The 16,525-nt window shown below is 34.5% G+C and overlaps 1 protein-coding gene across 5 annotated transcripts in view; it reads left to right on the forward strand.

Annotated features, from left to right (window-relative positions):
- Positions 1-16,525, forward strand: part of FOCAD (focadhesin) — a 315,881-nt gene that overhangs the window by 122,945 nt on the left and 176,411 nt on the right. For 4 of the 5 annotated variants that reach the window (XM_017949827.3, XM_031654276.1, XM_021927476.2 and 1 more), the window contains 4 exons: positions 11,879-11,983; positions 12,407-12,508; positions 13,023-13,153; positions 15,067-15,193. In XM_017949827.3, coding sequence (XP_017805316.2) covers positions 11,879-11,983; positions 12,407-12,508; positions 13,023-13,153; positions 15,067-15,193 — 465 coding nt within the window. The remainder of the gene's footprint in view (positions 1-11,878; positions 11,984-12,406; positions 12,509-13,022; positions 13,154-15,066; positions 15,194-16,525) is intronic. The other variant, XM_021927475.2, reaches the window with a different exon arrangement.

Consider the following 16,525-nt stretch of genomic DNA (forward strand, 5'->3'; position numbering starts at 1 on the left):
TTCCAGCTACTTGTGAGGCTGAGGCATGAGAATCCCTTGAACCCGGGAGACCGAGGTTGCAGTGAGCTGAGATGGCGCCACTGCACTCTAGGGCGACAGAGTGAGACTCTGTCTGAAAAAAAAAGGAAGACTCCTTATTGGTTTACTTAGCTAGAAATAGCCTCACAGATTCTGCAGTGGAGCGGAAACCTAAAATGGTCAAGAACAAGAGTTTTTCAAATGGGGTTTTCATGTTGGTACTAAGAGCGTAAAGGAATGTCTGGCAGGTAGTTTTTGGTGGCAGAAGTAGCCAGCCTCAATACCTATACTTTGTTAACCTTGTCTTCCTTTTTCAGTTATTGGTAAGTTCAGTTCAGCTCACATTTACTGACTTCTTGTTACATTTATAGTCCTGGGTAAATACAAGAAGAATAGAGGCAGGTTTGCCACCTGTAAGGCATTCACAGGCTAGTGTGTGTGAGAATGAGTAACTATAACCCTAAGTATACTGGAATAAAGGTGTGCACAAAGTTAGAGTGGCAAACAGTACTTTGAGTATTCTTTGCCTAGAAAGGGGGCAGGTAATTACCTTATTATCCTTAAACATTATATTTTATGGGTGTGAATATTTTCTGTGTGTCAATAGTTGAACTATCAGGTTGAAAAAAGGAGGAACATACACAAGGTTCAGTAAGCAGGAGGAGGGAATAGATGTGCCTTGAAAAATAAGCTGATCGGGGAGGCAGGGGAGAAGCATGATTAGACTTTGTCTCCTGGCATCGACTGTCATCTTTGGGCAGGAAATCTATCCTCTGTCTCATTCGTCTACTGAGCCTTTGCTGGGTGCTGTGGCCGGCTTAGCTACTTCCTACCTTGCTACCTAGTAGTTCTATGTCCTTTGGCCATTTAACATCCGCTTTAGTCATACCATTTTTGCTGAAAGTAATTTTTAGTAAAATAACATTTTATTTTACTAAAGTAACTTCTTTAAATATGTAACATATAATAGTAGTATGTAAAATATCCAATCAATGAAATAGTGTGTAGAATATTCATATGTTCCCCCAAAAAAATGTATACACAGAAGTGTACACAAAAGCATTATGTTGCACATGTTTCTTTGTAGTTTTTTCACTCATCAAGACGTTATGGCTGTTTTACCATATTTATGCAGATCTAACTTATGGTTTTTGGAGGCTGCTGGTGTTCACAACGTATCAACAATTTAATGTAGTAACCATTTTCATACTGATAGACGTTTAAGTTGTCCGAGGTTTTGTCGTTGTTACATACATCTGAGGCCTTCTCAGTCATCTCAGCCTTTTAGAACAGCTTTGTCCAAAAGAATTTTCTGCTATCATGTGAATGATCTATAGTTTGTGCGGTTTTATATGGTAACCACTAGCCACATGTAACTATTAAGTCCTCGAAATTTGGCTAGTGTGACTGAGGAACAGAAGTTTTAATTGTATTTAATTTTAGTTAGTTTAAATTCAAATTTAAATTAATCAAGTTGATTAATCAAATTGAAATAGCCACATGTGGCGGCTAGTGGCTACTGTATTGGGCATCCTAGCTCTAGAATCTCTCTCTTCCTCTGAACAATAAAAATCAATCATTAGCTATACTGTTTATTTTGTATACATCAAAGACTATCTTAAAATGTTTCCCGGTTCTTTTGACTTGTTTTTTGTCTATAGAAACTATTTTTTATACTTTTAATCTTTAAAGTTGAGTTCAAGTTGTTCAATTATTTGTGCTTGAGATTATAGTTGTGAGTTTCTTAACTAGACTGTGAACTACTTGAGACAGGGGACCGTCTTTTGTCAGTTGTGTCGTCAAAGCCTAACACAAGCCCATTGTAGAGTTGGCCCTCACATATTTTTGATGGCTGGATATGTAACTCATAGGAGAGTTTTCTGTTTTTTATTGATATTGGAATACTCTAAAAGTTATTCTTTTTAGAAATCCTAGAAACCATTGTTTTCTTAATTACCACTTTCTTTTAAAGCAAAATGTGGAATGATCCTAGTTTGGGGGTCCCCAAGACGACTAACATGTTTAGTGATTCTCTAAAAGAACTCACAAGACTCAGCATAGAGCTGTAACCATGCTTAAGATTTATTACAGTGAAAGGATATAAAGCAAAATTAACAAAGGAAAAAGTTCATGAGGCAAAGCCTAGAAGACACCAAGTGGAAGCTTCCTAGAGTCCTTTCCCAGTGAAGTCACACAGGGTGTACTGAATTCCTTCAGCGTTGAATTATGGCAGGCAACATGTATGGGTTCTTTGATAAATCTGCTATTTTATTAAACCCCCAAACATTGAATCTATCTAGTTTAGTTACATAATTGCTTACCTAGATGAGCTATATTTAATAATATCTAATTGTTGGAGGGATTTCAAACTCCTCCATCCAGTGTAAATGTAAAACACATTGCCAATGAGAGACATAATAGTAGAAATTGTCTGTACCTAATTATACATTATACTTTACTTATAGGACATTGGCTTTTAACTTTTATTTGACCAGTCAGACGGCCAAAGATTTAGAGCTCACATGGCAGAAATGTGTAACTATTTTTGTCCAAGAAGAAAATTCTATGGATACAGGAATTCAGTCGCTATAGTTATCATTTATGTAAGTTTCAGAATGTTAGCAATGGATGTAACTGTTGATTATATTCCTTTTTTCCCTATTGGTAGTTACGTATTGGTAATGTAGCCAACCATTACATCATGATTTAAGTTTTCTTATACTGTTTTCTAAATAAATAAGCTTTCTTACTCTGAGAGATAATATTCAGATGGCTAATGAGACTCACCTGGGAATAAAGTTTAGGCCGGGAAGGGTTGTGGTTTTCTTCTATATCAAACCTCTCAAGTGATACGATATTTACTTTATCTTATTCTAGTCTGCAGTATTTTCTTTGTCTTTCCATACTTGAACCTCCTGTATTGCTGGCCTTATTTTCTACATACTAGGAAATTTATACCTCAGATTCTGATGATGTTTATGTTTTTGGCATCCTAGTAACCTTTATTGGATGGGTAAATTTTTCTGATTCTAAGTTAATTTGATCAGAACTTGTTCATAGAATCAAATAGTTGCAACATTATTATAAGATCCTTTTGCTTATATAATTTGAAGAGATAAATTAGACAGAATTTATACTCAAAAAGCACTTACAGTATGCTAGGAACTAGGGACACAAAGGTGAATAAGATGTCATCCCTGTCTTTGGTATGGCTAAGTGGCAAGTACATGGGATGGGTTTTAGTGTTAGATTGCTTTGATACAGTCCTAACTTCAGTACAAGCTTCAGTTTTTCATTTGAAACATGGTGATAATCATGATTTTCTATAAAGTGCTTAAGAGAATGTTATAGTTAGTCTTCAATAAATGCTAGCTGTTGTTATTCAAGGAATCACTACAGATCAGATGCCCAAGCTGGATTGGAATAAGGCTAGAGTGATATATCACTATCGAAAGATTGCCTGGTTGGGGCCTTTGCTATTCTAGGTACATTTCTTTCCTTGAACTTTTTTTGACTCTCAAAGGTTGAACTTCAAGACTCTAGAATACTTCTTTAATTATAATGCTAGTATATAAATACAATTTGAATCTTAGAAGAGTAAGATTATACTGTTTACCTTTTTTTTTTGTGATGTTGCTTACGTGCCCACAGATTCCTTATAAGTGGAGGAAATAATTAGCTTTTTAGCATTTCTGTCAATAAACTTCTTTCCAATGGACTATTTAAATAATAAGCAAACATCATAAGTAAAAATGTCAAGTAATTGAGGAAGGTAGAATTAAGTAATGTTCAAAAGCTTAATCATTTATTATGTCATTTTTTGTAGAATGAATAAGTTTTAAAAGTCTCTTCCAATATTAAATTATTAAGGAATTATGTTTCTGTATATATCATGCAAGCATATTTATTCTTATATTTTATGTTTTATCTTTTCAATTTAACTGAATAGACACTATTATCTTACCATTCTTTTAAAAATGGCAAACACACTTATATATATAGAATTTAGATCAATTTTTCCTCAGGACAAGGGCTTATGCAAAGATGAGTGAGTCAGCATTTATTGAATCTAAGGCTATGGGTAAAATGTGAACTAAGAATACACTTTTGTAGTTCACGTCTAGTTTTATAAAACATGACTCTGAAAAGTTAAAAGCAGATACTGCTTTGGAGTTTTACCTCTCACTTCCATTGGATGATCATATCTTGAATTATTTCGTTCCACTGATAACTTTATTTTGTATTTATACTGATTTATTACTATGTATCTCATATAGTAATAAAGTATGAGCTATCATATTTTTTAAAAAGAGGAATAGCTATAAACATTATATATTGTCTCATCTTCTAACCAAGTAATAGTAACAAAGCCCTTTTTTATTTCTCATAATTTATAAGTAGATAACACTACTTATGATTTTCATTAGAGAACTGTCTGAAAAATTATGCTCTTTTTTTGCAGCCTCTTGAAGTGTTGCCAACATGTATGTTTTTTCTGAATCCAGAGTTGAATTTTTATACTCTGTTTTTTGTACGCTTGATTTCAGTGAGATGCTGGTTTGTGTCTCTCTTGCTTGTTTTTTTCTTTATGTTTTGTCCAATTTATGGAGTGAAGACTTGCATGATGGCTCTTTGTTTCTGTTATAGATAGGTTGGAATCTATCTTTGCTGTTAGTCTGCCAAGGTAGAATGGAGGAGTGAACTGAGACATGAACTCCTATCCACGTTTTGCCATCATCTAACTTTGTGATCTCTTTGGGCCTCAGTTTAATCTTCAGTAAAATAAAGTTGTTAAACTAAATGAAGTTGATAAGATATCTTCTGACTCTTAAAAAACAATCCCAGGATTTTCTGAATATGGTAAACACATAACATGAAATCTACCTTAAAAAATTCTAAGTGTACTGTACAGTATTGTTAAGTATATGAATATTTTTGTACAGTAGATCTCTAGAACTTTTTTTTATTTTGCATGACTGAAACTCTATACTCATTGAACAGTAGCTCCCCACTTCTCCCTCCCTGACTGTCTGGCAACCACCATTCTACTTTCTGTTCTAAGAGTTTGACCACTTTAGATGCTTCATGTAAGTGGAATAATGCAGCATTTGTCCTTCTGTGGCTTATTTCACTTAGCATTGTGTCCTCAAGTTTCATCTAAGTTGTAGTACGTGATAGAATTTTTCTTTTTAAACACTGAATAATATTCCATTGTATGCATATACCACACTGTGTTTATCCATTCATCCACCGATGGACATTTAGGTTGTTTCCATCCCTTGACTATTATGAATAATAGGACATGAATGTGGGAATGTGAATATGTCCTCAAAATCCTGATTTCAGTTCTTTTGCATAAACAACTTCAAGATCAATCATAGAGTAGATTAAAAAAATTTTTTTGGAGGAAACTTCGTGCCGTTTCCCATAGTGGCCACATCTTTTTACATTCCCACCAACAGTGCACAGATGTTCTAATTTTTTCACATCCTTGTCAACACTTCTTATTTTTTTTTGATAATGTTAATCCCACCGGGTATGAGGTGACATCTCATTATGGTTCTAATTTGTGGTTAGAAAGGATACTTAGTGTGATTTCAGTCTTAAATTTGTTAAGACTTGTTTTGTGATCTCACATGTGATCCATCCTAGAGAATGTTCTGTACGGACCTGAGGGAGAACATGCTGTTGCTGTTAGGTGGAATGTTCTGTGTGAGTTTGTTAGGACCACTTGGTCTATAGTGTTGTTCAAGTCCTCTGTTTTCTTATTGATCTTCTGTCTGGATGTCCCTTCCATTATTTAAAATAGGATATTGAAATCTTCTACTATTACTGTATTGCTTTCTATTTTCCCATTTGGTTCTGTCAATGTTTGCTTTATATATCTGGGTGCTATGATGTTGGTTGCATATATATATATGTATATATAATTATCATATTGTCCTGGTGAATTATCCTGTTTATCATTATATAGTGTCCTCCTTTCTCTCTTGTGATGATTTTTGATATGGACAACCTTGCTGTCTTTTGGTTACCATTTGTATTAAATATCCTTTCACTTTCAGCCTGGTGTATCCTGAAATCTAAAGTGACTCTTTTGTAGATGTCATTATAATGGGATCTTGTTTGGGTTTTCAGAATCCATTTAGCCACTGTATGCCTTTTGATTGAGCAGTTTAATCCATTTACATTGAAAGTACTTAGTGGTAGGAAAGGACTTACTATTGCCATTTTGTTAATTGTTTTTTGTCTGTCTTATAGCATTTTTTTTGTTCCTTGTTTCTTCTCTTGATGTCTTCTTTTACGTTTCATTAATTTGGTAGTGACACTTTGATTCCTCATTCCTTTTCTTTTTTCTTTTTTTCTTTTTCTTTCTTTTTTTTTTTTTTTGAGACAAAGTCTCGCTCTGTCGCTCAGGCTGGAGTACAGTGGCATGATCTTGGCTTACTGGAACCTCTGCCTCTCGGGTTCATGTGATTCTCCTGCCTCAGCCTCCCAAGTAGCTGGGATTACATGTGTGTGCCACCAATGCCTGGCTAATTTTTGTGTTTTTAGTAGAGACGAGACTTCACCATGTTGGCCAGGCTGGTCTTGAACTCCTCACCTCAAGTAATCCACCCACCTTGGCTTCCCAAAGTACTGAGATTACAGGCATGAGCTACCTCACCCAGCCACTCATTTTCTTTTGTGCATGTTCTACGTGTATTTTTTTTATGGTTGCCATGGGTCTTACATCAATATCTAACAATATTTTAAGCTGATAACAAGTTACATAAACTTCAGTCACATACATAAACTACTTTTTTACTTCTCCCTCCCTTTTTATATTACCAATGTCACAAATTACATCTTTTTAATAAAGTTCATCCATTTACATGTTTTTTTTTTATGTTACTTATACTTTTGCCTTCTAAACCCTGTACCAGAATTAAAAGTGATTCACGCACCACTGTTATAATATTATAGGATTCTTTGTTTATATATAATGCCAGGAAACTTTATATTTCCATATGCTTTCGTGTTGCTGTCTGGAGCCCTTCTGTTTCACCTTGCAGGACTATGTTTAGATTTTTTGTAAGGCATGTTTAGTGATGATGAACTCTCTCAGCTTTTGTTTATCTGGAAATATCATTATTTCTCTTTTTTTTTTTTTTTCTCTGAGACAGAGTCTTGCTTTGTCGCCCAGGCTGGAGTGCAGTGGCACAGCCTCAGCTTGCTGCACCCTCTGCCTCCTGGTTCAAGCAATTCTCGTGTCTCAGCCTCCTAAGTAGCTGAGATGACAGACATGCACCACCATACCCAGCTAATTTTTGTATTTTTCTTTAGTATAGATGGGATTTCACCATGTTGGCCCAACTGGGCTCGAACTCCTGATCTCAGGTGATCCTCCCGCCTTGGCCTCCCAAAGTGCTGGGATTATAGGCATGAGTCACTGAACCTGGCCTCTCCTTCATTTTTGAAGGATAGTTTTACCAGATATAATATCCAGTATCTTCGTTGGCAGTACCTGCCCACTAACTCCTGCCCACACCTTTCAGCACTTTGAATATATCATTTCACTCCCTTCTTGCTGGCAAGATTTCTGCTGAGAAATCTAGTCATAGTCTTATAGGGGCTCCCATAGCAGTCCTGTGATTCTTAATTAGTTTATCAAGGAACTTGAACTCTGGAGGAGCGAAGAGAAAACATTGAGTTATATGAAGCCAGATCTTGAGACAGTCAATTATAGGGCACTTTCCAGCTTCTTTTACATTAAAGGTAAAATCCGAGTATTCAGTGTATTTTCAGCCTCTGAAGGGTATGAGATTCAAGATTAGGAGGATCAAGAGCTGGTAATTGCATCTCAAGTAAATACATATTCATAAGGAAATAATTATTTAATTAATAATAATAAAAAAATTAGCCCATCCTTTATGCAAAAAGTATTTTCCACAGACATCTATCTGTATCTGTTTTTCCCTAGTGAAACAGTCTCTGTTTTATTTTTTCCATTTAATTGGGGACTTAATTTGGGTTACTATCCCTTGAGAACTGTGTTAAGTCTAAGATTATTTACTGTAAACATTTCCTACTTTGTTTATTTCTGAACTGGCCAGAGGAAAAGACACACCCTTACATACTTTTTTTAGGGCCAAGTCTCATAAAGGAACTGTGTACTCTTAGACATAAATACAGTACTTTATTTCTCTCCTGACACTATAATTACAACATTTGTTTGAAAGTCACACAACTAAATACGCTAGTTTATAAAATGTCACTAAATATACTCATTGCCCTTCTGAAAACTAAGAATCTGTCAGTGTGTCTTGGTAGAAATCTCTCTAGAAGGGGATAATGCATTGAGATCAGTGTAAGCCAATTTAAGATAACCGTTTGTTTTTAATTAAAATAGGAACTGAAAAGTCAGTTCAAAAATTTGTCTCCTTTCATTTGCCCAAGGTGAAAGTGATAGAATTTCTCTTCCAATCAAGTCTCTGCACTTGTTAAAAACATCATGCATTTTGGCTGTCTGTTGTGAGATCGTAGCTATTACATACACAGCTCCACATGCTGCTGTGGTGTATCGTGGTCAGGGTCATTAATGAATTAATGTTTAATTGTCAATGTCTTGGTGGTAAAGTTAAGAGGATATTTTTTCACTTTTGAAATTGAATTAAAATAGATGTCTTCTAAGTTTAGAAGGAACAGGCTTTCTAAGAATAGAACAGATAGAGAAAATTAACAAATACAGTGGGCTCTTGACATCAGCTGGTTTTTCCTCTGTGGATTCACCAACTGCAGACAGAGCATATTTGGGGAAGAAAATAAAAATAACAATTTAACAATAAAGATAATATGAATAAACAATATAGTACAACAACTATGTACATAGCATTTACGTTGTTTTAGGCATTATAAGTAGTATTGAAATGATTTAAAGTATATGGAAGAATGTGCATAGGTTATATGCAAATACTGTGCCATTTTATATAACATGCTTGAGCACCTCTGGATTTCGCTATCCATGGAATGGGGTGTGCGTATCTGTGTGTCTGACCGTGCTGGAACCAATCCCTGTAGATACTGAGGAATGACTGCTGGACAACAAACTTTTGAAATGTAGCATATGGCAAATAAAAATTTTTGACATTACAGTTCGTGCTATCAAGTAAGTGCTTTGATTATAGTAGATATTTAGCAAATAATTTTGAATTGAATTTTAAAAAACCATTAAAATATAATTTACATCTCATATATCATCCATTTGGAGTGTACAATTCAATGGCTTTTATTATATTTACAGAGTTTTGTAAACATTACCACAACCAATTTGAGAACATTTCATTACCCCCAAAAGAAACCCCATGCCCATAAGATATCACTGCCTGTTTTTTCACCCTCCCTGACCACACCCTGCTTCTTACTTCCCCTATCCTAGACAACCACTAATCTACTTTCTATCTCTACAGATTTGCCTATTCTGGGCCTTCTACTCATATAAGTGAAATCATACAACACGAGGCTTTTGTGGCTGTTTTTTTTTTAATCTTAGCGTAATGTTTCCAAGATTCATCCATGTTGTAGTATGTAACAATAGTTCATTTATTTTTATGGCTGAATAATATCCCGTTGTATGGTTATACTGTATTTTGTTTGTTTATTCATCAGTTGATGGGCATTGGGTTGTTTCCACTTTTTGGCCATTGTAAATAATGCTGTTCTGAAAATTCATTTACAGAAGTTTGTGTGGACATATGTGTTCTTTTTTCTTAAGTAGATAACTAGGAATCGAATTGCTAGATCATATGGCAATTCTATGTTTAACCGTTTAAGAAACTGATAGAATGTTTTCCAAAGGGCCTGAACTACTTTACATTACCACCAGCAGTGTAAAAGGGTTCCAATTTCTTCACATACTTGGCAACTTTTGTTATTGTCTATCTTTTGATGATAGCTTTTGCATGATGTGTGAGGTGGTATCTCATGGTTTTGATTTGCATTCTATCATGTCTGATGAAATGGATCATATTTTCCTGTGTTGGCCATTTGTTTATCTTCTTTGGAGAAAGGTGTATTCAGATTCTTTGCCTGTTTTAAAACCTTTTTTTTGGTAAATTGTTTTATTATTATTATTATTATTTTATTTTTATTTTGATGGAGTCTTGCTCTGTCACCCAGGCTGGAGTGCAGTGGCGCGATCTCGACTCACTGCAAGCTCCTCCTCCTGGGTTCATGCCATTCTCCTGCCTCAGCCTCACGCTACAGGCACCTGCCACCATGCCTGGCAAATTTTTTGTATTTTTCAGTAGAGGCGGGGTTTCACAATTATTGGGTTTTAAGAGTTCTTTATATATTCTAGGTACAAATCTCTTATTAGCTATATGGTTTGCAAATACTCTTTCCCATTCTATGCGTTGTTCTTTCACTTTCTTTATAATGTCTTTTGAAGGACAAGCATTTTTGCGTTGATGAAATTCATTTTTCCTTTTGTGGCTTGTACTTTTGGTGTCATGTCTAAGAGCTTTCTCTACCCCAATGTCAAAAAGACTTAATCCTATATTTTCTTTAAGAATTTTATAGTTTTAGCTCTTACATTTAGTTCTAAAATCCATTTTGAGTTAATTTTTACATGTTGTGTGAGAAAGGGGTCCAACTTGATTCTTTTGCGTGTGGGTATCCAGTTGTTGAATTCCAGCACTGTTCATCCAAGAGACTCTTCTGTCCTTATTGTTTTTTTCTGGGGATCCTTGTCAAAAACCAATTGATAATAAATGTAAGTTTTCATTTCTGGACTCTGAATTCTATTTCATTGATTTGTCTTTCTAATCTTATGCCAGTACCATACCGTTTTGATTACTTTAGCTGTGTGGTAAATTTGGAAGTGAGAAGTTTGAGTCCTCAAATTTGTTTTTCTTTTTCAGGATTATTTTGGGTATTAAGGGTTCCTTGCTTTTACACATGCATTTATGATCAGCTTCTCAATTTTTGCAAAGAAGCCAGGTGGAATTTTGATAAAGATTGCATTTAATTTCAAGATCAATTTGGGAAATAATTATGTCTTAACAATACTATGTCTTCTGATCCATGAATATATTTGTTTTCACATTTTATTGTGTTATGCATAGAGATTGAAATGAGGACTTAGAGGGAAATTTTTGTCCATTGGCTCCTTTGTAGTACACTGACTTTAATTACTTCTTACTGGAGTAACCTAATTGAATGTTTCATTATGTGAAATTTTATTGTTTACATATCTTAAGTGTTGGCTGTTCATTAGAGCTTTAAACATCTTTGAGGCAGGATATATCTTTTTATTTTTTTGAGACAGGGTCTTGCTCTGTCATCTAGGCTGGAGTGCAGTGGTGCAATCATGGCTCACTGCCATGTTGAGCTCCCAGTGTTAAGTGATCCTCCCACCTTACCCTCCGAAGTAGCGGGGGCTACAGGTGTGCACTACCATGACCAGTTAATTAAAAAATTTTTTGTAGCAACAGGGTCTTCCTGTGTTGCCCAGGCTGGCCTTCAACTCCGGGACTGAAGCAATCCTCCTGCCTTGGATTCTCAAAGTGCTGGGATTACAGGGGTGGGCCACCATGCTTGGCAAGGCAGGACGTATCTTAACTGCTATCGTATTTCTCGGAAGTGATGTTATAGTTGTTCAAGAAAAGCACTTTTTGATTGGTGTTTGGCAGCTAATTATAAAAGTGGTAGAATACTAGTGATGAAATTATCATTAGCCAATAATAGCTAACTGATATATTCTAAGTCTTCCAATTCATTCATATTCATATTATTCCTCTGGAAAAAAAGATAAATATTCCATTATGTATTACTTTTTTGTAACAAGGCATATGTAATATATTTTAAAAATTTATTTTAGGTGCCAAATCTGATTCCAGTTTTGATGTTCAAATTGGGAAGACCACTGGAACCTATATTATATAATGATATATTGTATAGTTTACCTAAGCTTGGTGTTCACAAGGTTAGTATGTTAATTAATTTAGTTGGGGAGAAAAGTGAGTCATGAATAATACATTGAATTCTTTTTAGTATTATGAAATTTTGAGCCCTAAATTTTGCCATAATCACTACTTCTCTTGTTGAGCTAGGAGGTAATATCTGAAGACAAAAGTATTTATTACAATATTTAATAATTAATTCTGTTAAGTTACTTAGTATCCAAGTTTTCACTTTGGCCATTTTCTGAGATTAGGTCCTTATATCCCCGGGATTGCTATCTAGCCCCTCCAACGCTATCTTTCATCCTTTAAGAAGGTGGGTAATATTGCAGCAAACTTTCTTTTCAGTCTTCATTTTATAACAAGGGGTTTAAAAATGCTTTTGGTAACCTCGAGGTTGTCTGCATTCACGTTTATACAACTAGAGTTTCTTGAATATTTTCTAGGTGTGTGTAGGACAAATTCTACGAGTAATACAACTACTTGGAACCACCCCACGACTAAGAGCTGTCACTTTGCGTTTGCTGACATCATTGTGGGAAAAGCAGGTAATTTCAGATATACACTTGCATGAGTATTAAATATATTCCTTTCACTGAAGGAAAATAATTATGTTATATATGGCAATGCTTTGGTTTAGTGGTATTAATGAGTGGCATCAATGATTGCATTGAAAAGGTTTTGATTTATTGTGGTGCATTTGTAATGCAGTTAGTTGCTATTAACTTTCAGAGAAATTGAGAATATAAAATCTTATTTCTTTATTTCTGAAATGTATCTTTCCATTTGCTTGAGAAATAATGGAAATATAAATGATTAGAGCCTTTGTAATTAGGGTGAGATTTAGCCACTTTCTTCTTGTTTTATGAAATCAACAGTACATTGGTCTATAAGAAAATCCCCAGTAATCACTACAACAATCTTCTCTGCTGATTAGAAGAACTACATTATAATTTGCAATGCAAATGGAGGATTTGGAGGTGAAAATGCTGCATAAAAGGAAGGTGATGATTATTCAACTCAAGTTGGGAAACTACCTTTTTTGTAAAATTGCTTTTGTAGGACCGAGTCTATCCTGAACTGCAGCGTTTCATGGCTATGTCTGATGTACCTTCTCTTTCGGTGGGCAAGGAAGTCCAATGGGAGAAACTGATTGCAAAAGCAGCATCAATCAGAGATATATGTAAGCAGAGGTATGATGTTGTTAACTCTTAGGAATGTATATCATGATATATTATTTTGTATTTAATTTTTTTATTGCAAGCAAGAGGCAAGAAAAGATAGGCAGAGAATATATGAGTAGTAATAATTTTTTATCTTAAGTTTTCTGATTATAAAATTTAATAATATTGAACAATAGCTTTGAGAAGTGTGTCTTTCCTTTTCAGGTCTAGTCTTGTATCTAGGTTTGTAGGATATTTATATCCTTTTCTGATTAATAATTTAATATTGCAGTAAAACATGTGATATTATGTTTTCTATTTTTCCGTATATGAATCCCTGAAAACTACACAGTAGACTGTGGTCATAAACTGTTCTTTCTTATATTCTCCCTTGGTTTAAGTAGGGAGATAAGTAGTTTTAATGGGGAGCCCTTATTTTTGACTTACTGCGTGGAATTATTTGTAATTATAACAAGGAAGAAAATGATGATGAATTTTTATACATGTTGTAAGCTTTTAGGAAAACATAAAGAAATTAGGAAGATGACTCTGCTGTTCTAGATTATGGATTAATAAACAGGGTGGAGGTGACAAGACTGAAATAATACAAGTCGAGCTCTACCATATCAAAACTTTTTTTCTTGCATGTGCTAAGATGAAAATGTTTACAGAGGAAATAGACTTGATGCATTTGAAATAGTTGTAGTCCTGCAGTTTCATTTGTTGATCAGGCCACTGCATTGAATTCTTGGTAACATCATTCTCACTTCTGTTAATGACAGCAGTGTGAATGCTACTTTCTGAAGCTGTGCAATGGATTGGCTAAGATGCTGATAACATGGATGATTCCTGTTTCAAGTAAAATTTGGATCAGAATATACAGAAACTAAGCCCTAGCAATTTTGCCTCTTTTCTAAGCTTCCATCTTTTAGCAACACAAATATGACCTCAGTGTAAAAGAAAAAAAAAAAAAGGAATTACATGTGTATAACCCAAGGACTGGGAGTTTGAATTTTATTGAGCTATTGGCATGGAAAAAAATTCAGAGATGAAAGTTATTGGCTGACATTCTTATTTTATATAATTAAAGTTGAGGCTCAGAATAGACTGAATATCAAACCAGATCAGAGTCTACTGATAACTTATTCAGTATTCATTTCAGTTACTACCTCCAGATCTGTACAATTTTTTCATTTTGGAAAATTATTTCCACTTGTGGGACAGTGAAACAATAGAATTCTGATAGGTAATTTCATCAATTTACATTTTGTTAATTAAAGAAAAGATATTATTGAAAGGTAACAAGGAATTCAGGGAATAGACTTGCATAACTGTGAAATTAATGATATTCTGGCGATAGCACAATATATGTGGATTAGAAAGGAGAGGAGGGGTAGGAGGATGAGTGAATGAATTTAGCACAGTATCTGGTATGAGATAGGAGCTCAGTCGGTTATAGTTTTTATAATTTTTATCATTATCATCATTATTATGATAGGTGCAGCCACGCTAGTTAGTATTGCTACTAGCACAAATCATCTCCTGTTCTCAAATTCTTGCTTTTGTAATGAGTATCTGATACTATCAGGCAAGAATAGCTCTATCTTTACCAATAATCTCAATTAGGTAATTCAGTTCTTTTTACCATTAATACAGCCTTGAGTTTTTCTCAATTTAGACAAGAGGATTTGTGATTTAGAATGAATGAAATTTGTTAAGTGTCTTTTTGGGTTATTTCTGTATAAAAATGAGCATAAAATTATAGCAGAAAATGATCATGATGCACATTTTTGAAGAAAAAACATGGTGTTAATATTTGAGGGTCACCATTTAGTGGCACAAGAGTATAGAAAATGATGGATGCTTTTTGTTTAGGCAAAAGATCTGGGAGTGATAATTGCTCTTTAGCATTAATTTTGCTTTTAAACTTTAATTTCTTGTAGGCCATATCAACATGGTGCAGATATGTTGGCAGCTATTTCTCAGGTGTTGAATGAATGCACCAAGCCTGATCAAGCTACTCCAGCAGCCTTGGTGTTACAAGGTCTTCATGCACTCTGTCAAGCTGAGGTAGGCATTTCTAAATTGCTTTGGATAGTTTTGAAGAAAATCTTTTATAAGGCAGAGTGGGTACAAGAATGTAAGATTAGATTCAAATAACTGAAAGTCTGAGTGTTCATTCTCAGTGATTTTTTTCTTGGAAAAGTGAAGCAAGACCTACTTTACAAATTCTTTCTAGAAGGGAATCTTGAAACATCCCATCATGTAGGCATTCTCTAGAGATCAAAGAAAACCAGACTTCAGGTTTTTCTTTGTTCTTATTTATTTTTGTTAAGACAAAAGGGAAAGTTGTGCCTATAGGAGAACTCTAGAATATAGTTGCTTCTTAATTTTGTGATGAGAAAGCTTTAGAAGCAGGTGAGGTGAAGAAATTGTCGTGGGCCAATGGCACTTTTATAGCTAACAAAAATTATTGTTTGCTAAACGATTGGGAAAGAACCGTTCATTCCTAGTGATTAGATTGAGTAGAGTGGGTAAATGTTAGAACTAAACTTGTAAATCATTTTCTGAACTTCAGACTGTTCCCAGAATTGTAACACAGCAGAGAGAATCTACTGTTTTAGAGAAATGTGGTAATTGCACCAAAGATCATTCATTGACCTAACCAAACTTTTTGACTTAGTGAACATACATACCCAATTGTAGTTTTTTAGTGAATGAGACTAAGTAGAATTCTCTCACCTTAAGGTTATGGTTAGTTATGGTTGACAATGATAGTAATGAATATAATGATATGATAATATAAGTGGCAGCCATATTGAGTGCTATGCTCATGTCCTTGGGCTAAGCACTTTTTATGTATTTTTCTTAACAACTCTGCAGTATAGGGATTAACACCATTTTACAGATGAGGAAGATAGACCCCAGAGAGAGGATAGATATTTACTCAGGGTCTTGGTTTGAGAATATACTTCTATTCTTTTTGGTCAACACTTATTTCAGCAGGCAATGAAAATCATTGCTGTTTAAAAACTGATGTGTAGTAAGGACAATGCTTTCACATCATGTGCCCAATATTTGGAAAAGTTGTTAGGACTTAATGGCAAGGGGCCGTTATAGCAGGAGAATACCACGCATACCCAAGGACACTTTATTTTACTGCTTCTATCAGTTATCTGAGATTGGGAAATATCTCTTTAATAGTTGTATTACTTTCATAATAAGTAATTCTAAACTCTATGTTTAAACCAGCTTTGAGAGAAGAAAGAATTCTAAACTTTCACTTCCAAAAGGTGACCATTTTTACTGTTTTGCAGTATTTCCTTTTCATTATTTTTTCCTAACAGGCATCAACTCATTTCTGAAATCAACATTTTTTCTTACAATAAATAGTAATTTACC

The sequence above is a fragment of the Papio anubis genome, chromosome 13 (genome assembly GCF_008728515.1).
Source record: "Papio anubis isolate 15944 chromosome 13, Panubis1.0, whole genome shotgun sequence".
NCBI classification, from domain to species: Eukaryota; Metazoa; Chordata; class Mammalia; order Primates; family Cercopithecidae; genus Papio; species Papio anubis.